Source organism: Mobula birostris, chromosome 8, assembly GCF_030028105.1.
Source record: "Mobula birostris isolate sMobBir1 chromosome 8, sMobBir1.hap1, whole genome shotgun sequence".
Classification (NCBI taxonomy): domain Eukaryota; kingdom Metazoa; phylum Chordata; class Chondrichthyes; order Myliobatiformes; family Myliobatidae; genus Mobula; species Mobula birostris.
Genome location: NC_092377.1, coordinates 108,700,009 through 108,722,053, shown reverse-complemented (window position 1 = coordinate 108,722,053; position 22,045 = coordinate 108,700,009). Strand labels below are relative to the sequence as shown.

At 40.6% G+C, this 22,045-nt stretch overlaps 1 protein-coding gene across 1 annotated transcript in view; it reads right to left on the bottom strand.

The window, feature by feature from the left end:
• Positions 1-22,045, bottom strand: part of tulp4a (TUB like protein 4a) — a 175,956-nt gene that overhangs the window by 38,427 nt on the left and 115,484 nt on the right. Inside the window, exons 8-11 of the mRNA XM_072265924.1 lie at positions 16,102-16,336; positions 4,361-4,505; positions 2,605-2,749; positions 2,074-2,167 (exon numbers count right to left, since the gene is read on the bottom strand). Coding sequence (XP_072122025.1) covers positions 2,074-2,167; positions 2,605-2,749; positions 4,361-4,505; positions 16,102-16,336 — 619 coding nt within the window. The remainder of the gene's footprint in view (positions 1-2,073; positions 2,168-2,604; positions 2,750-4,360; positions 4,506-16,101; positions 16,337-22,045) is intronic.

Genomic DNA, 22,045 nt, shown 5'->3' with positions numbered 1-22,045 from the left:
GTGAACAAGGATTGTGGATGAGAACTGGGTTTAAATGAGCTGCAGGTGATGATTTTGAAACAAGTGGCAGGTGACTCCTGTTAGCTGGATGGAGACTTGAAGGTCTCTGCAAGTCTGACAATATATGGTAGCACCAGAAAGTGTACAGAATCAGGTTTAATATCACCTGCATAAACCATTAAATTTGTTAACTTTGCAGCAGCAGTACAATGCAATACACGATAAAAAAAACAAACTGAATTACAGTACGTATACTGTTAAATTAAGATAAGTAGTGCAAAAAAACAGATATATAAAAAAGTAGTGAGGTAGTATTCAGGAGTCCAATGTCCATTCAGAAATCAGATGGCAGATGGGAAGAAGCTGTTAATGAATCGCTCAGTATGTGCCTTCAGGCTTCTGTACCTTCTTCCTGATAGCAACAATGAAAAGAGGGCATGTCCTGGGTGGTGCAGGTCCTTGATGATCAAAGCCACTTTTTATGAGACACTGCTCCTTCAAGGTGTCTTAGATATTATGGAGGCTAGTACCCATGATAGAGATAACTAATTTTACAACTCTCTGCAGCTTGCTATGATCCTGTGCAGTACCCTCCGCCATATCACAGTGATGCAGCCAGTCAGAATGCTCTCTACAGCACATCTGTAGGAATTTGAGTGTTTTAGCTGACAACCCAAATCTCCTCAAACTCTTGATGAAATATAGCCGCTGTCTCGCCTTCTTTATAGTTGCATTGATATGTTGGGTTTGGGTTAGATTCTCAGAGATACTGACATCCAGGAACTTGAAATTGCTTACTCTCTCCACTTCTAATCCCTCTATGAAGAATGGTTTGTGTTCCCTCAACTTACCCTTTCTGAAGTCCACAATCAGCTCTTTGGTTTTACTGATGCTGAGTGCAAGGCTGTTATTATAACACCACTCAACCAGTTGGTATATCTTGCTCCTGTACACCACCATCCAAGATTCTGCCAACAATGGTTGTATCAGCAAATTTACAGGTGGTAGTTGAGTTGTGTCCTACCACACAGTCATGTAGAAAGAATAGAGCAGTGAGCTAAGCACACATCCCTGAAGTGCACCAGTGGTGATTGTCAATGAGATTTTACCAATCTGCACAGGCTGTGGTCTTCCAGTTAGGAAATTGAGGATCCAGTTGCAGAGGGAAGTACATAAGCCCAAGTTCTGTAGCTTTTTGATCAGGACTGTAGGAATGATGGTGTTAAACGCTGAGCTAAAGTCAGTGAACAGCATTCTGACACAGGTACTTAGAAATATTTGTATATTGTCCAAGTGAATCACATTCAGTGAAAGCAGCTGATGGATTTGGGCAATGCATCAGGGAGAGGGAAATTACCTGGACACTTTGTTCCAGAAGGCAGCTACATCCCTTACATTAAGTGTTGGAGAATCGGTCTGTCAAGGACAGGAAGTAGTGACTGCATATGGGGATCCAGAAAATAGGATTGCAGGAGCATCAGCCCTTGCACTTGCCCAATGAGAATGAGGATGTTGCAGCTTGTTGGATGAGAGCACACATGAATGAGCATATTGACCACAGCACCATGGTAAAAGGGAATGAAAAGGAACATGGTGGCAATAAGGGAGAGCATAGCTTATAGGGTACTGTTCTCATTAGCTGCTTAAGCATCCAGTACAGTTCAAGACTGGACAGGGTAGCACAGCAGAGTTTTGATTTAATTTGCTGGTTGGTGGTGAGGTCAGTTCGCTGTCTGTTGTACACTGTTTATGCTGTCTAGCCTGCGCTTTGTGTTCTGTAGCATATTTTTGAAGCTGCACCTTATTTTAGTTCAGATGTGCCACTGAACTTCTCATTGACCCTGGCTTTATATTAATGGTAGAGTGGGGGAATACCAGGCCACGAGGTAATGGATTTGGGGATACATTTTTCTTGTTGGTTCACTCACTGCCTGCTACGTACCCAGCAGCCATATTCTGCAAAACTTTTAACACTGGCCATTTTAGGTTTTCAGTGTGACAATTATTCTGCTGTTTTGACATTTGACAAACATGAATTGCTCCTAGACAGAGTATTAATCTTTAAATTCCTACCTGCACCAAGATTACTTGGTAGAAATGCTGCCAATCCTACAATTTTGAACTTCGTTCCCCAAATGTTGGATGTGACCTGAGCAAGATAGTTGTGCTGAAACAAACAATTGAATTTTCTTTTTAAAATATCAAAAGTACTGGTTTACAATATCACAATATCATCCAAATTTATTTATATGGCAAGCACACTTCACAAAGTAAATGAATTTGAACCTTACATCTTTACATTATTGGGACAATGTAGGACTTTGTGAACAATTTTTTCTTAACAACCTAGAAGCAATGATTAATCTTCATTCTGAACGATGTTCACTCCCTAACCAACATCCATCATATTAAAGTGCATCTCAAATAATGTAAAATATTAGAAGATTGGCAATTTGTTGTTCAAATTTTCCATTCTTTCTCGGCTCTTGTGTACAGAACACGAGTATCAACTAAAATGTAATTTGTTAAGTCAATCTGCACTACTCATTTCACTTTAATATCAAACAAGAATTCTAGTAAAGAATCAAATGTATAATTTCATACCTGTGTGATATCTTCTAAAGGAAATTCTTTACGAGTTAAGCTTGGGGAACCAATAGAAGGTTTCCTAATTGGCAATCGTGGAGACTTTGATATCTCCTGGCTAGCCCGAGAAAGTTTGGGTGATTTTCTAGCATCAAGATTAATTCTGATAAAAAATGCACATGGATTAGCATGAAGTTATAATATCCTTAGCCAAATGGAGCTAACTTTAGCAGACCAACTTCTGCCTTGGCTATAATTAGTCGCTTTAGAATCAAATAGCACCTCTGACCAAATGCCAAAAAGGACACTTATTATTTATAGTATAAAGAGCTGAAGCATTTATTAGGTATATTTTCATAACATCACAGAAAATTTACCACATTTTAGAGCCATTTTGTCCATCATGTTCATATCAAACAAAAAAGAACCACCCAGTCTAATCCCACCTTCCACACTGGGTGCCTAAATTTGCAAGTTAAACTTGCCTAGTACACATCCAAATACTACTTAAATATGAAGAGATTCTACCACTCCTACAGGTGAGTCCAGGACCGCACCACCCTCCAGCGAAAAAGATTTATCTCAGCCCTTCTCTTACCTTACCAATTTAAAATCTAAGCTCCTTGATTAATAATGTCTTTCATTAATCCTTCCCATTTGCTCTATCTGAACACCTCAATTTTAATTTATCTCAGTTAAATCTCCCCTCAATCTCTTATGTTCTAAAGAAAATTAAAACATCCCAATACCTATAATTTTCCTGTCCTGGCAGCACACACAAACTTCCGGTGCACTTCCTTGATCAATTACATCTTTTCTGTAATGTGAACTGAATACATCCCAAACTGTAATCTAACTAGTTTTCTAGTGCAGCCTCTGCCTTCTTATTTTCTGTGCCTTTGCTTGTAAAGTATCCTAAAGGCCCTTTTATTGATCTGGCCTGTTTAAGAATGCACTGGATTTCAAGGACTCATTGTTCCTTCCTACCACTTCATGAACTCCCATTTATTACAGAAACCCTTCTATTGAAACTTGTTTGTAAGTTCTAATGCCATCATCCTTGTGTATAGCCACTAAGATTGAACTAGCTCTTCTGCCATTTGTGCATTCTTGATTATGCTCAGCTTCATATTTGCAACAACAAGAAGAGTGCCTCTCTATCAGACCACCCTTCATCCACCTTCTAGATTCAGCCATTCCCATCCTGTGGTAGCCTCCTTAAAGTTGAGTTCATCCAAGACTGTGTTGCACCCAGACATCTCGCTCATCATTCTGAACACACTGGCTTCAGATCCATTTAAAAGAATCTCATCCATTCTCTCCCACAAAAATATCCATGGCCTCATCTTTCCACACAAACATCTTTCCACTCTTGGCCTCCTTGAGTTCCACTGATAAGGCACTGTTGCCCTAGCTACAAGCTCAAATTCCTTAAACTTCTCTCTTCCTCTTTGGTCCTCTCTAAAATCTTTATCCTTATTTGTTTTTACATACCTGGTCCACTATTCATTACATAACTACTTTCCAGTTCTAATTAATGATTCTGTGAAACACCTTGGGACTAAATTAAAGGTTCTACATATTGAATTTGGGTATAATGCTGTGAAAAATTGCTGCATCTTTTAAAGTTAAAGAAGCAGTCCAATTTAATTAGTGATAAGCACCAAAGGCACCAAGAAAGCATAACTGGGATAAAAGAACTTCTGTAAAAACACTTAACATCAGGAAAGTGCTCACATCATAAATTATATTATAACTCAACTGGGCTGGATACCTGGGTAATTTGGGGGACTTGCTTGCTCGAGATATCTTTGGAGATTTCTTCCCCACCCAGTCATCACTAAGTTCTATATCACTGGAGTCAGAACAATTACAGCTGTCAATTACATTTGAAATCAAGTTGTTGCCAAAGGGTTCATCTAGTAAAATAAAGGAAAGGACAATTAAAAGCTAGCTAAAAGCACATCTTGTAATTCTAAGTATAGTTTACAAGTATCTCAGAAATAATATTTGGTATTGCAATAATACCATATATATAATCTGAGAAAATAGCAACCAAAACAGTTATAGTGAACTTATAGATATATATACTCTACAATACATGCATGACTGCATTAGAAAAGTCCAGCTAAAAGCTTATTTTTCTGATTGAAGACTACAGGAAATGAAGGAATAGAGAATATGATTGCAATCTAATGTGGTCCACATACAAAATGTCAAAAGGTAAATTATTCAGGTACTAATCCTTGGAAATAAGTTATTTCATAAGAGAAATGCAACTTTTAAAGAATTTTAAAATTATTTCATCATTTATATCATATTTGAATACTACTTAAAATGGTAGAAATAGTAGCCAATACTTTAAAAGGTAGAGTGAATGAAGAATAATTTCATGCTTAGTTATAGAGAGAAGAGTTTCTGCAGATGCTGGAAAGCCAGAGCAACACAAACAAAATTCTGCACGCATTCAGTGGGTTAGGCAGCATGTATGGAGGGAACAAACAGTCAATAGTTCAGGCTAAGTGCCTTAATCAAGACTGGTAAGGAAGGGAGAAGAATCTAGAATAAGATGGGAGGAAATGAAAGAATACAAGCTGGAAGGTGAGAGGTGAAGCCAGGTGAAGGGTAAGTTGGATGGGTGGGTTTGAAGTGGAATATGAGGTACTGCTCCTCCAACCCGAGAATGGCCTCATCGTGGCAGTAGAGGAGGCGATAAACTGATATGTTGGAAAGGGAATGGGAATGGGAAGGAGAACTAAAATGAGTGGCCACCAGAAAATCTCTGTTATGGCAGACTGTCAACCGCAGCAGGTGGGATTCTCTTCCCTCTTTCTCTTTTTTTCCCATTTCTATTTTGGCTCCCCTCTTCCCCTTCTCTTCTTCTCACCTGCCTCTGTTGCCCCTCCTTCTTACTATGAATACTCTCCTCTCATATTAGATTTCTTTTTCTTCAGCCCTATCCTTTTACCACCTATCACCTCCCAGCTTCTCACTTTATTCTCCCTCACCTGGCTTCATCTATCACTTGCCAGCTTATACTTCTTCTCCTCCCAGCTTCTTCCTATTCTGGCTTTTCCCCCTCCTTTCCAGACCCTCCCTGATGAAGAGTCTTGGACCAAAACTTTAACTGTTTATTTCTCTCCATAGATGGTGCCTGGTCTGCTGGGTTCCTCCAGTATTTTGTGTGTAGCTCAAGCTTAGTTATTACCTTCAAGATGAGCTTAAAGTACTTTCCAATATTATAGGAAACTTTTTGAAAATCAAATTCTCAGTTAATGCCCACTTAAAAAAAGGGCATAATGTCACCAGGAGCAATCTTGGGAATGTAGCTTGATCAAGCAGGACATTTGCAATTTTCCAGTCTCTGGCACCATGCCAGGGTCCAATGATTTTTGAAAGATCATTACAATTGCCTCCACAATCTCTACTGCTACTTCTTTCAGAGCCCTAGGATACAGTTCATCTGGTCTGGGTGACTTATGTACCTTAGGTCTTTCAGCTTTTTGAGCAGCTTCTCCCTTCTAATAGTAACCACACTCACCTCTCTTCCCTCACACCCTTGAACATAAGGCATGCTACTAGTGTCTTCCACAGTGAACACTGATGCAACATACTCATTTCCTTCTGCCATTTCCTTGGCCCCCATTATTATTTCTTCTGCCTCATTTTCTAGCGGTCCTATATCCACGCTCACCTCTCTCATATTTTTTTTACATATTTGAAAAAGCTTTTACTATCCACTTTGAGCAACACACATCAAAGTTGCTGGTGAACGCAGCAGGCCAGGCAGCATCTGTAGGAAGGGGTGCAGTCGACGTTTCAGGCCGAGACCCTTCGTCAGGACTAACTGAAGGAAGAGTGAGTAAGGGATTTGAAAGTTAGTCCTGACGAAGGGTCTCCGCCTGAAACGTCGACGGCACCTCTTCCTACAGATGCTGCCTGGCCTGCTGCGTTCACCAGCAACTTTGATGTGTGTTGCTTGAATTTCCAGCACCTGCAGAATTCCTGTTGTTTGCGTTTAAAAATACTATCCACTTTGATATTATTTGCTAGCTTGCTTTCATATTTCATCTTTTCCCTCCTAATGATTCTTTTAGTTGCTCTCTGTAGGGTTTTAAAAGCTTCCCAATTCCCTGTCTTTCCACTAATTTTTGCTTTATTGTAATCCCTCTCTATTGCTTTTACATTAGCTTTGACTTCCCTTGTCAGCCACGGTTGCACTATTTTGCCATTTGAGTATTTCTTTGTTTTTAGAATACATCTATCCTGCATCTTCCTCACTTTTTTCCCAGAAACTCATGCCAGTGCTGCTTTGCTATCATCGCTGCCAGCATCTCTTTCCAATTTCTTTTGGCCAGCTCCTCTCTCATCCCACTGCAATTTCCTTTCATCCACTGAAACACTGCTACATCAGGCTTTATTTGCTCCCTACCAAATTTCAAGTTGGACTCAATCATACTGTGATCACTGCCTCCTAAGGGTTCTTTTACCTTAAGCTCCCTAGTCACCTCCTGTTCATTACATAACACCCAATCCAGTATTGTTGATTCCCTAGTAGGATCAATGACAAACTGCTCTAAAAAGCCATCTCGTAGTTGGGAGCTGAATGTCCAAGGTTACGCGTTGTATCCGAGGGATAGGAAGGACTCACTCTCGAGATCTATTTCCAACCTGATTTTCCCAATCAACCTGCCTGACTATCATAATGTTGCCTTTTTGACATAGTTTTTTTATTTCCTGTTGTAATCTGTGGTCCACTTCCCAGCTACTGCTGGGAGGCTTGTATATAACTGCCAGTCCTTTTACTCCTGCAGTTTCCGACCCTTAACCCACAAGGATTCAACACCTTCCGATCCTACGTCACATCTTTCTACTGATTTAATGCCATTCTTTATGAGCTGAGCCACACCACCCCCTCTGCCAACCTTCCTATCCCTCCGATACAACGTGTAACCTTGGACATTCAGCTCCCAACTACAACCATCCTGCAACCACGATTCAGTGATGGCCACATCATACCTGACAATTCGTAATAGTGCAACAAGATCATCCACCTTATTTCTTATACTCCATGAACGGAGATATAACACCGAGTGCTGCACTTGCTACCCTTTTTGATTCTGCAATTATGTCCGATCATCTGCCTACCCCTCCTGACAGTCTTATTGCACACTGTCTTTGCTTTTTTACCATCTGTCCTATTCTGAGTTCGTCCACACTGGTTCTCACCCCACTGCCAAATTAGTTTAAACCCTCCCCAACAGCTCTAACAAACCTGCCTACGCGAATATTGGTTCCCCTCAGGTTCACTGTTGTATGGGTCATACCTCTCCCAGAAGAGATCCCAATGATCCAAGAACCTGAAGCCCTGCCCCCTGCATCAACTTCTCAGCCATGCATTAATTTGCCAAATCATCCTATTTCTACCCTCATTGGCACATGGCACAGGCAGCAATCCAGAAATTACTACCAGGAGGTCCTTCTTCTCAGCTTTCTACCTAGATCTCTGAATTCTCTTTTCAGGACCTCCTTGCTTTTTATGCCTATATCATTGGTACCAATACGTAGCAAGTTATCTGGCTGCTCTCCCTCCCTTTCCAAAATGCTGCGGACACAATCCGAGATGCTCCTGACCTTGGCACCTGGGAGGCAACATACCATACGGGTACCCAGTTCTCATCAGAATCTTCTGTCTGCTCCACTGACTATTGAGTCCCCTATCACTACTGTTCTCCCCTTCTCCCTCTTTCCCTTCTGCACCACCATGCTCAATGCCAGTAACCTGGTCACTATGGCATTCACCCGGGAGGCCATCCCTTCCAAAAGTATCCAAAATGGTATACTTACTATTGAGGGGAATGGTCCCTCATTAATTTTACAGCCCCATCTTCCCCTACAATTTGATAAGACCTCTATTAATTGGCAGTATCAAAATATCTATCCAAGTAATTGACCTTCACATACAAGGAAGATTCACTTTAGAATACTGAAAAATAGGGCAAAAGGCAATTTAGAATTTATGACACTTTGTATTATCCTACAAACCTACAAAAATATGGAAAAAGCATATTGTTGTTTTAACATAACAATTGCAAATGATGCAAACAAAAAACTGGATAAAGGAATAGACAATTTAAGTAGCAGAATTCAGAACAGTATGTATCCTCAAATCCTGTTTCTTTTATCCCTAAGATTTACTGCAGTTTAGCATCTATCTCAGTTGTTTGTAAGAATTTAAACCTGGTGAGCATCACCACCTGCTGGTCAAAGTTTATATCACTAAAACCAACTGACTAAACTACTGAGGGTGAATACAACTAGTCAGCTATTACTACTTGAATTAAATTATTAACTTAATACTTTAACTTTGGTTCCTTCTAAGTTCTAACTATCCGTAGGAAGAAAAATAAACAGTGAACACAACTGAAAATTAAACCATAGAAATATTAACCGCCTTTTGCATAACCAAGAGAGCTGGCTAAGTGTCAAAGGGATACAACATTAACTAAATGGTTCAAAGGTCAAAAGATGGACAACATATTTTCGGAACTATCATTTATGTGACTTGAGATTCCAACTCTTCCTGAAAAATGGTGATTTGATAAATGCCCTAAATATTAAGTATTACTGAAACTTCTTCCAAGCTGGATAAAATTTAATTATTGTGTGAGTGCAAATCAAACTCAAGGGCACATAGATTCAGCAGATGCAGACACCAGCCTCAAAATGAAATTCAAACATAGATTATGCAAGTAGTGTTCAATACTTTGGGGTACCCATTCATTGAACAGACTCCAGCACAGGGGTAGGCAACCTTAAACACAAATGATTTTCTAGCATGAGCTATTCATTAATTTGAGGCAAAACATATAGATGTACTTAAATGGATAATTCCCATTTTTCAAGTTTTTTATGCCATTTATGTGGCCCACCATCCGCTCATACACGATCCGGTCCACAGAGGCAAAAAGCTTGCTGACTCCTGCTCTAGCATATGGCTGAATACAGAAAAAGCACCTTCATCACGTCTTTATAACCATATTCTCTGGGAATTTAGGATGGTGTTCTTTAGGCAGTGCTCATTTCACAGCTCATTAGATTGTACACCATTCTGCCCTGAGCTTCATCCATGATTCATGACTGACTTCTACCTACACTACCCCATAATCCTTCGATTCCTTTAATATCAAAAAAATCTATCAACAGAGAAATACAGTTCATGTTTCATCAGAACTGGGGAGAAAGGGAAAACAAGTTAGTTTTTTAATTTGTAGATAGTGGAGGAGCGATGAAGGTATTGTCACTTTTCCTGGGTCTATTCCTTAACTCCATCACACACCCATCCTGACCAGTCTCTGAATAACATGTGCAATATAATAAGACTTTGAGCTTCTATCTGGGCACTTGTCGCCTTCTGAATTTTAACAACCCCAGGTAATTCACTTTCAACATTTGTATCAGAACCAGCCATTTCTGTTACAGGACTCTTTTTTGCCCCCTGTACTAACATGGTCTGATCTGCTGGGTATTTCCTGCAGTTCTACGTTTCAATTTTTAACTGTTCCTTTGGTTGCAGTCAATTCTTCATTAATAATCAACTGGCTTCATAAACAGATTTTCATTATGGCAACCCTACCGTAACCTTATTGGAAATATTCCTGCAACACACATCAAAGTTGCTGGTGAACGCAGCAGGCCAACAAAAGGAATATTTCCAAAAGGAAATATTCCTTTTGCCTTCCTCCACCTCCCTGCAACATACATTTGCAGGAAAAAGTTCCTGTGAACCTTTTGTAATTACCTGGTGTTCTACTTTAATTACTCATAAAATGTGGTCTGATCTTCATCTAAGTCACAATGATAGACAAACACAATCTGCCTAATAACACACAATCAATCGTAATTTTCATGTCTTTATTTAACACATTGTTTAATCATTCACAGTCCAGTCTGAAAGTAGTATGTGAACCCTTGCATTTATTAACTGGTAAAACCTCCTTCAGCAGCAATAACCTCCACCAAACGTTTCCTGTAACTGCTGATCAGGCTTGCATAATGGCGAAGAGGAATTTTAGACCATTCCTCTATATAAAACTATTTCAGTTCATCAATATTTCTGGGATACCTTGCATGAACAGCCTCTCAATGGGGTCAAAGTCTTGACTCTGAATTGGTCATTTCAAAACACAAATTTTCTTCTTTTTAAACCATTCTGTTGTAAATTACTCTTTTGTTTTGGATCATTGTCTTGAAGCATCACCAAACTTCTATTAAGCTTCAGATGACAGACCGTTCCCCTAGCATTCTCCCGTAAAATGTCTTGATACAATTTTGAATTCATTGTTTCTTCAACACTTGCAAGCTGTCCAGGCCCTGAGGCAGCAAAGCAGCCCCAAACCATGATGCTCCTTCCAGCATGCGTCACAGTTGGGACAAAGTTTTGGTGTTGGTGTTGATGTTTCTTTTTCCTCCAAGCATAGCAGTGTGCATTTCTGCTTAAAAGTTCAACTTTTATCTCATCTCTCCGCAGCCCCGAGTAGAGAATTCCAATGGTTTGCTGCATTTTTAGTGAAAAAAAGTCCTCATCTTGGCCCTAGATATCCTTTTCAAGACTATTCTAGAACCTGCAGCCTGGAGAAACATTTTCCATGTCTCCACCCTGTCAAAGTCCAGAATAATGTTATAAGTTTCAAACAGATTTCCTCTCATTTCTCTAAACTTGTGAATACAGACCTAGTCTACTGAAACTCTCTATGGCAAACCCATTCAAATGGTCTGTCTAGTGAACTTTCATTACACTCCATCAGCAAGTACTTACTTTTTTTAAAAAAAAACTAGATGTAGCCTCACCAAGGTTCTACATAATTAGAAACACAGAATTGTACAGCACAGAAACAGGCCATTTTGGCTCACCTCATCCATGCCATCTGTGATGCCCATCTCTGCCTATTACATTTGCCTGTATCAGGCCCTGATCTATACTAGCCTCTTCGCATGCTCTGTGCGATTTCTTCATATCCTTCCATTCCTTAAGCTATCAAATATTTACCCAGCTCCACTTCAGACTCTACTTCTAATGATCCAGCCTTGCACCACCCACCAGGGCAAAGAAGTCTAGAGATTCACCACTCTCTACGAGAAGGAACCTCTACACACTTCAGTTTTAAATGACTGGTCCCTTAACCTGGAGCTATGCCCCCTTTTTCATGACATCCCATGGAAACATCCCACATCTACTCTGTCAAGCCCATTCAGTACCTTTTATGTTTGAATTAGGTCAATCCTCATATTTCTAAACTCCAAGGAATATAGGCCCAAACTATTTAATCACTCTTGGTAGAACAATATACTCATCCCAAAAGCTAGCCTGGTGAATGAAGGAGACCAAAGTAGTGTTCTAGACGAGGCTTCGCCAATGCCCTATACAATTGTAACAAAATTTCAACTCCTTTGCTGTGAAGGCCAAATTGTTGTTTACCTTCTTAACTACTTCTTGGATCTGCCAGCCAACTTTTTGAGATTCATCAATTCAGACATTCTCTGTACTTCACTCATTTGCAGTCTCTCTCTAGATATAATATCACTTCTGATTTCTCTTACTGAAGTGCATGATCTCACACTAAATTCCCTTTGCCAGGGTGCAAGCTGAATCACCTGCAGCTCAACATTAGTAAGACAAAGGAGATGGTGATGGACTGTGGGAAGACTAAGCCTGCATTGCTCCCTGCTATTATTGATGGTGAGGACGTGGATATGGTGAGGGCCTACAAGTACCTGCGGGTGCACCTGGATGACAAGACTTGAGTGAAGCACCAACAAGAGGCTGTGTATAAGGGCCAGAATCTCCCCTATTTCCTGAAGAGACTAAGGTCTTTTGGAGTACACAGGTCTCCACTTCACATGTTCTACGAGTCTGTTATCACCAGTATAATCTTATCCGCAGTGGTGTGCTGAGGCAATGGCATCAACACAGGTGATGCCAAAAGGCTCAATAAACTTATTAGAAAAGCTAGCTTTGTTATAGGAGTCAAACTGGACACACTGGAGGCTGTGGTAGAACAAAGGACCCTACGGAAAATCTAGGTAACTCTGTATGTTTCTCACCCTCAGCATGCCACCTTGGCTGAACAGAGTAACACTTTTAGTAATAGACTAAGAGAACTGTGCTTCTCCAAAGAGAAGCCAGTACGTTCTATATTGAGTCAACCTATAGCTGGGGAAGAGATGCCCCCCCCCCCCCCGTTAAGACTGTTAGACTTATTTTTTATTCTTTCTACTTTCCTTCTAATATCTGTATCTATGCACTTGTAATGCAACTGTGACACTATAAGTATCTATCTATTTCTTACTGAAAAATAGTCACATTGGCTATATTCCAATCTTCTGGTATCCATCCCCCCAATTCTGAAGTTCAAGGAATTACAAAAAAAATTACTATCAATGGGTCCACCAACACTGTAGTCACCTCTTTGAACATCCCAATGTGCAGTTCATTTGGGCTTGGAAACTTTCTCTGCTAGTTACCAACCCACCTATTTTCATTTCATCTACAAACTTCTAAATCTAACCACCCCTACATTCTAAGCTATAGAACATAGACTGTCACAGAATAGTACAAGTCCTTTGGCCCCCGATGTTGAGCCAACTTTTTAAACCTACTATGAGATCAATCTAACCCTCCATGTGCCTATCTAAGATCTTGATACCTCTAATAGATAGATAGATAGATAGATATACTTTATTGATCCCGAGGGAAATTGGATTTCATTACAGCTGCACCAACAAAGAATAGAGCATAAATATAGCAATATAATAGACCATAAGACAAAGGAGCAGAAGTAGGCCATTCGGCCCATCGAGTCTGCTCCTCCATTTTATCATGAGCTGATTCATTCTCCTATTTAGTCCCACTCCCCCGCCTTCTCACCATAACCTTTGATGCCCTGGCTACTCAGATACCTATCAATTTCTGCCTTAAATACACCCAATGACTTGGCCTCCACTGCTGCCCGTGGCAACAAATTCCATAGATTCACCACCCTCTGACTAAAAAAATTTCTTCGCATTTCTGTTCTGAACGGGCGCCCTTCAATCCTTAAGTCATGCCCTCTCGTACTAGACTCCCCCATCATGGGAAACAACTTTGCCACATCCACTCTGTCCATGCCTTTCAACATTCAAAATGTTTCTATGAGGTCTCCTCTCATTCTTCTAAACTCCAGGGAATACAGTCCAAGAGCGGACAAACGTTCCTCATATGTTAACCCTCTCATTCCCGGATGTATAATGTATCTGCTTCTACCACCATCCCTGGTAAGACACACCTAGCAACATCCCCACCCTCTATACTTTCTTGCAATCACCTTAAAATTATGCACCCTCATATTATGCACCTTCATATTAGCCATTCCCGCCCTGGGAAAAAAATCATTGGCTCTCCACTCACTCTATGCCTCTTACCAACTTGTACACCTCTATCAAGTTACTTCTCATCCTCCAAACAATAGCCAGGATGTGGAATACAAATTACAATGGGAGATAGAAAAGACCTGTGTAAAGGGCAATGTATTGGCCGAATTTCAATATGCAGGTAGATTGAAAAAATCAAGTTGGTGCTGGATCCCAAGTGAGGGTATTAGAAGAATGCACACTAGGTGGCTTTTTAGCGCAGCTTGTGGTTAATCCCAGTAGGGAAAGACATTTCTGGATTCGATACTGTGTAAATAAATCAGATTTGATTATGGAGTTAAGGTAAAGGAATCCTTAGGAGACAGTGACCATAACATGACTGAATTCACACTGTAGTTGTGAGGGGGGAAAACTGAAATCAGATTTATCAGTATTACAGTGGAGCAAAGGAAATTACAAGGGCATGAGAGAGGAGCTGGTCAAAGTTAATTGAAAGGGGACACTAGCAGGGATGATGGCAGAATAGCAAATTTCTGGGAGCAATTTGAGAAGTTCCCCAAGTAGTAGTATTCTAATAAAAGGATGAGGCAGCCATGACTGACAAGTTGCTATTGCTAAAGAGAAGGTGCTTGAGAAGCTGACAAGTCTTAAAGTAGACAAGTCACCCAAACTAAATGGATTACACTTCAGGGTTCTGAAAGAGTTAGCAGAAGAGATTGTGGGGCATTAGTAATGATCTTTCAAGAATCATTAGATTCTGGAATGGTCCTGGAGGAATGAAAAATTGCAAATGTCACTCCACTCATTAAGGGAAAGAAGCAGAAGAAAGGAGATTATATGCCATTTGGCCTGATCTCAGTGGCTGAGAAGATCTTGGACTCCATTAAGGATGAGGTTTCAGGGTACTTGGAGGCACATGACAAAATAGGCCAAAGTCAACATGGCTTCCTTAAGGGGAAATCCTGTCTGACAAACCTGTTGTAATTCTTTGAGGAAATAACAGGCAGAATAGACAAAGGAGAGTGAATGAATGTTGCTTACTTGGATTTTTAGAAAACCTCTGACAAGGTGCCATACATGAGGCTGCTAAATAAGGTAAGAGCCCATGGTATTACAGAAAAGATAATAGCTTGGATAGAAAATTGGCTGACTGGCAGGAAACAGAGTGGAAATAAACGGGGGTTTTTCTGGTTGGCTATCAGTGACCAGCAAGAAAGACAAATGCAATGTCAGCATTCATTTCACGAGGACTAGAATATAAAAGCAAGGATGTAATGCTGAGACTTTAGAAGGCATTGGTCAGACCATACTTGGAGTATTGAGAGCTGTTTTGGGCCTCTAAGTAAGGATGTACTGGCATTGGAGACCATCCAGAGGAAGTTCATGACAATGATCCTTTGAATGAAAGATTTAACGTACGAGGAACATTTGATAGCGCTGGGTTTGTTTCGCTGGAGTTGAGAAGAATGGGGGGGAGGGGTGGTGGGTCTCATTGAAACCTATCGACCGTGGCCAGTCTTCATCCACACTGGTCTGTCAGCTGGATATTCCAGCCTGGTACATGGATGTCCCATGTCTGAGACATGTCATCACCCTTTAAATGCAGAACAAACACTTAAGACTCCGGCCTGTCCTCTAATTCCCAAACAATTCTTGCACCCAAAACTCTAACATGACCCCTATGCCCATCTTGGTCCTGGAAGACCATCCACAAATTCAAAAAACTAAAAACAATTAAAACTGAGCCGCTACCTTAATGTAAGTCACAGATTGGACGTTATCTCTGTCTTCCTTTATCCCATACTTTCCTGTGTTTTCCTCCACTCACTCCTTTCCGTTGAATTAAATTCCATAAATTTTCAATTCAGGCAACAATTCAACTTAAAATATTAATTGCCTCCACAGATGATGCTCAACTTGCTGAGTATTTCCAGCATTTTGTTTTTATTCTAGATTTTCTGTAATTTGTAATCATATTTCAGTATCACACAGAGATACTTAGAAATTATAGTGTTCCTCAAAAGGCTTTCAAAATTAACAAACCAGCATGAAATTATTCCATTTTAAATTTCTGTGCTTCAAAATTGAATCAAAAGCTGTTCATACCTGTTTTAGCATCAGTTTTAGGATCCATTATGACAAATTCTGGTCGAAGTTTACTAATTCTCCTTCCTTTTAAGATTGGTACTAATCCACCCAGGTATTCCAGATACAAGGTATAGCATGGTCCTCCTACTTCTGGGTCATCCTCTGTACGCTTCATAGTGCAGTGCAATCTTTCATTTCCTGCTGTTGGGTAACTTACAAAATCCCGCATATTATTTGGGTCTGGGATTGGAGGCTAAACGAAGACAACAATAATTAGTTAAATAACCAACTTAGTTCATAAGAATTATATCTCTGTAGCAATAATACACTTACCATGCAATAAAGTTAAAATTCATCACAACTATTTCATATTTGGTGCAGCTCACTTAACGTTTTTAAAATTTGTTCACAGAATGCAATACCAGGGTTTATTGACCATTCTTAATTTCTCCTGCACTGAGGAACCATTTAAGAATAAACCAAGTCAGAATAGGTTTGCTTGGTAGGTTGCCTTTCCTGATGGATATCACTAAATCATGAGGGTTTTTTGATGACAGCTCAGTATCTTATTGTTACCAAGATTTGTTATTTTTAAATTCCTGGATTATATGAAATCCAGTGCTCCCCAAAATGAAATCACTTCATCAGTAAAGCTCTCTCTAAACTGTTGCAGCAACAAATCCAATTTTTGGAAAACCATCTCTAACACAGTCTGAATTTCCAAAACACCCTTCTTACCAGACTATTGAGATTTTATTGTAATGTTTTACATACCAATCGATTAAGACTTCAAATATTAACACAAAAGAACATCTGAAGTGGAAGACACTTTTAACTTGTACTAGTTATTCAAAAGCACAGGTCTTAGAAGTGAACAATCAATACTTCCACAATATTTTGCTATCAGCCTCTGCCAGAGGAGAAAAATGCTAATTCATAACACATATTCTAAACTAAAATGCAATAATTTTTTTCTTTGCACTTGTTGATTGACGATTACATACATGACTAGTCTTAAATTAGATACTATTTAGCAGGTAAAATTTGGTCACAGACCCAGCTCTACCAGTACTATGATCTATGGTGTACTATACGATCAAACAGCATACATTGCTCCTAGTGAAGAAAACTGTTTGTGAATTGGTCATTCTACCCCAATGTCTTTGGTCAGATCTTGCAGTTTAATCTACTACAACCTTGTTTCTCTGTATAAATTTGGCAAAATTTGCATTATATGTAATAATAGAAACACAGAAAAAGCCTACAGCAAAATACAGGCCCTTTGGTCCACAATGCTATGCCAAACATGTCCTCACCTGAGAAATTACCGAGAGTTACCCATAGCCTACTATAAGCCTACAGACCAAGCTTATACTGGTATCTGTCCCCCACTTTTCCTTCGCTACATCGACGACTGCATTGGTGCTGCTTCCTGCACGCATGCTGAGCTCGTTGACTTCATTAACTTTGTCTCCAATTGTCACCCTGCCCTCAAATTTTCCTGGTCCATTTCTGACACCTCCCTCCCCTTTCTTGATCTTTCTGTCTTCATCTCTGGAGACAGTTTATCTACTGATGTCTACTATAAGCCTACAGACTCTCACAGCTACCTGGACTATTCCTCTTCCCACCCTGTCTCTTGCAAAGATGCCATCCCCTACTCGCAATTCCTCCGTCTCTGCCGCATCTGCTCTCAGGATGAGGCTTTTTATTCCAGGACGAAGGAGATGTCTTCCTTTTTTAAAGAAAGGGGCTTCCCTTCCTCTACCATCTACCCTGCTCTCAAACGCATCTCTCCCATTTCACGCACATCTGCTCTCACCCCATCCTCCCGCCACCCCTCTAGGAATAGGGTTCCCCTTGTCCTCACCTACCACCCCATCAGCCTCCAGGTCCAACATATTATTCTCCGTAACTTCTGCCACCTCCAACGGGATCCCGCCACCAAGCACATCTTGCCTCCCCCCCCCCTTCAACTTTCCGCAGGGATCACTCCCTATGCGACTCCCTTGTCTGTTCGTCCCCCCTATCCCTTCCCACCGATCTCCCTCCCGGCACTTATCCTTCTAAGCGGAACAAATGCTACACCTGCCCTTACACTTCCTCCCTCACCACCATTCAGGGCCCCAGACAGTCCTTCCAGGTGAGACGACACTTCACCTGTGAATCGGCTGGAGTGATATACTACGTCCGGTGCTCCTGGTGCGGCCTTCTATATATTGGTGAGACCCAACGCAGACTGGGAGACCGTTTCGCTGAACACCTATGCTCTGTCCGCCAGAGAAAGCAGGATCTTCCAGTGGCCACACATTTTAATTCCACATCCCATTCCCATTCTGATATGTTAATCCATGGCCTCCTCTACTGTCAAGATGAAGCCACATTCAGGTTGGAGAAACAACACCTTATATTCCGTCTGGGTAGCCTCCAACCTGATGGCATGAACATTGATTTCTTTAACTTCTGTTAATGCCCCTCCACCCCTTCTTACCCCATCCCTTATTTATTTAGTTATTATTTCCCCCCCTTTTTTTTCCTCTCTCTGTTCCTCTCACAATCACTCCTTGCCTGCTCTCCATCTTCCTTTGGTGTTCCCCTCCCCCTTTCTTTCTCCCTAGGCTTACTGTCCCATGATCCTCTCCCTTCTCCAGCCTTGTATCCCTTTTGCCAATCAACTTTCCAGCTCTTAGCTTTATCCCTCCCTCTCCTGTCTTCTCCTATCATTTTGGATCCCCCCTCCCCCTCTCAAATCTCTTACCATCTCTTCTTTCAGTTAGCCCTGACGAAGGGTCTCGGCCCGAAACGTTGACTGTACTTCTTCCTATAGCTGCTGCCTGGCCTGCTGCGTTCCACCAGCATTTTGTGTGTGTTGCTTGAATTTCCAGCATCTGCAGATTTCCTTGTGTTTGCGTTACCCATAGCCCCCTATTTTCCTGAGCTCCATATACCTGTCCAGGAGACTCTTAAAAGACCCTATCATATCCGTCTCCACCACCGTCGCCAGCAACCCATTCCACACACTCACCAATCTCTGCATAAAAAACTTACCCCTGACATCTCCTCTGTACCTACTTCCAAGCACCTTAAAACTGTGCCCTCTCATGCTAGCCATTTCAGCCCTGGAGGAAAAAGCCTCTGACTATCCACATGATCAACGCCCCTCATCATCTTATACACCCCTATCAGGTCACCTCTCACCCTCTGTCACTCCAAGGAAGAAAGGCCGAGTTCACCAAACCTATTCCCATAAGGCATGCTCCCCAATCCAGGCAACATCCTTGTAATTTTCTTCTGCACCCTTTCTATGGTTTTCACATCCTTCCAATAGTAAGGCAACCAGAACTGAGCACAGTACTCCAAGTGGGGTCTGACCAGGGTCCTATATAGTTGCAACGTTACCTCTCGGCTCCTAAACTCAATCCCACCATTGATGAAGGCCAATGCACTGTATGCTTCTTAACCACAGAGTCAACCTTGAGTGCTCTATGTACTCGGACCCCCAAGATCCCTCTGATCCTCCACACTGGCAAAAGTCTTACCGTTAATACTATAGTCTATCATATTTGACCTACCAAAATGAACCACCTCACTTATCTGGGTTGAACTCCATCTGCCACTTGTCAGCCCAGTTTTGCATCCTGTCAATATCCCGCTGTAACCTCCGACAGCCCTCCACACTATCCACAACACCTCCAACCTTTGTGTCATCAACAAAGTTAATAACCCATCCCTCCACTTCTTCATCCAGGTCATTTATAAAAATCAGAAAGAGTTGGTGTCCCAGAACAGATCCCTGAGGCACACCGCTGGTGACCGACCTCCATGCAGAATATGAAGCGTCTACAACCACTCTTTGCCTTCTGTGGGCAAGCCAGCTCTGGATCCACAAAGCAATTTCCCCTTGCCAAACTTCAATAAAAAGGTTGATTTTCCTCTATTTATTTTAATATTCACAGTCATAAAAATATACCAAGTGTCAATAAATTGTTAAAATATTCAATGTTACAAGCCAAGGTCAATAGAATAAAAATGCAGATTGCAGATTCATCAATGCTTTATTTACATCAGAGGTTCCCAACCTTGTTTATGCCATAGACCAATACCATTAAGCAAGGGCTTCGTGGACTTCAGTTTGGGAACCCCTGATTTAAATGGAATGAAAAGTCCATAACTGAAAGTGAACCCAACATGACTGACTTTGCAAATATTGATCATTAGGTAAATAAAACATGCGCAGCTAAAAATGTTTTCCTTACTGCTTTTGGAAAATGTTAACTAGATGCAGAAATTCGGCCATCTTCAAATGAACATGGATCCACAAATCAATCAGGAAAAACAACCTCTTCCAAATTGACAAACTTGGACAATGATTTAATTCCATTCATTGATTTAATCAAACCTTTTCTCAGAAGTATAAAATGGTGCACCTGACCTGTGCATTTGGCAATATATTAGCTCATCAGATGGCAGTGCAACTGACTTCCTACTCTACTGATGGGCTCAGCATTGAACTGTGAGGCTACATACACTTCGTATCTGGCTCCTCAGCTTTACATCAACCCAGTTACATTTAGTGTAATCTCATTCATTTGAATGGGGGTGCCAAACTTCAGAAAAAAGGTTGATTTTCCTCTATGTATTTTAATAAATTTGTAGCATGGTTTTAAATAATTTTTAATTTTATTCAGTTATTTAAATGTTTATTTTTCATCATTAGGCAGACATAAACAGTAGATAGGTCACCAGGCTAGTGAATGGGGTCTTAGCCTTTCGTCACCTGCAGCAAGATGTGCTCCTGGTCAAGTACATGTGAAATGATTGCATTAATGACTGACAGGACACACTGGAACTGCATGGCACAAAAATACAGTCCAAGTGTGATGAATGCAAAATATATGCCATGTGGAAGATGATCAAATTCCATTATGTAGAGTGCAAAACCATTTAGAAAAATATTGAATAACTTAACTGAATGTTTATACACAACTTTGGAAGGGCAAACAACAAATTCTTAATATCTACAAGAAGAATGCTTTGCCCAAAAAAAAAGGTTCCAAAGAGGAAGTAATGAGACACCCACACTGAACAGATTTTTCTTGCTTCAGAAAATCTAAACAATGATTGCACATAAAAGAATAATTGCACATTTGAAGGAATGATAATAATAAAAAAAAAGACTGGATTTCCAAGCAGTGTATACTCTATACAAATAGGAAGCAAACAAGTGAAACCAGGTAGGTTAAGTCCTGAGCTGGCAACATAAGGAAACTGTGTCTCAAAACAGGACATTGCAATTTTGGAGAATATGCTAACTGCTTTGAAAATCAAACTCCATGGCTTGTCATCAAGTAGGTGCAATCCGCACTGCTATCATAATTTATACCCAAACAGGACATGTAGATTGCTACATGAGCCAATGAGGAAATTTAGTTGAAAATTCCAAAAGGATCAATGAGAGATGAAGGCCAATCAATTACTTCAATTACCAGGAGTTGCAAGAGTGAGAACTTGAAGAACCAATTCTATAATTTTTACCTATAGTGACCCAAGGTTTTCTCCCAATGGTCAAGCAGCAACCTTCACTTATGGAGAATGTTTCTAAAGAGTGATAGTGAAAATCTATTTCAGTAAATCCCCAATAATTTGAAACAACACCTTTTGCCAACAACTGACTATCAGGTGGGGATAAAGATTGGAATTCGGTATGGGTCAAACTCAGTTGGTACCAAATTCTTACTCTAGGAGTTGAGCAGTATCAGTGATGGCAAAGGCCCCTTGTTTCCACAGATGCTGCTCAACCTGCTAAATCCTTCCAGCAGTTTATTTCTTGTTTCAGATTATACCACCTGCATTCTCATGCAATATACAAAAATGCTGGAGGAATTCAGTAAGTCAGGCAAGATCTATGGAGAGAAACAAACAGTTAAGGCCCTTCCATCAGTCTCTTGTACCCATTTTGCTC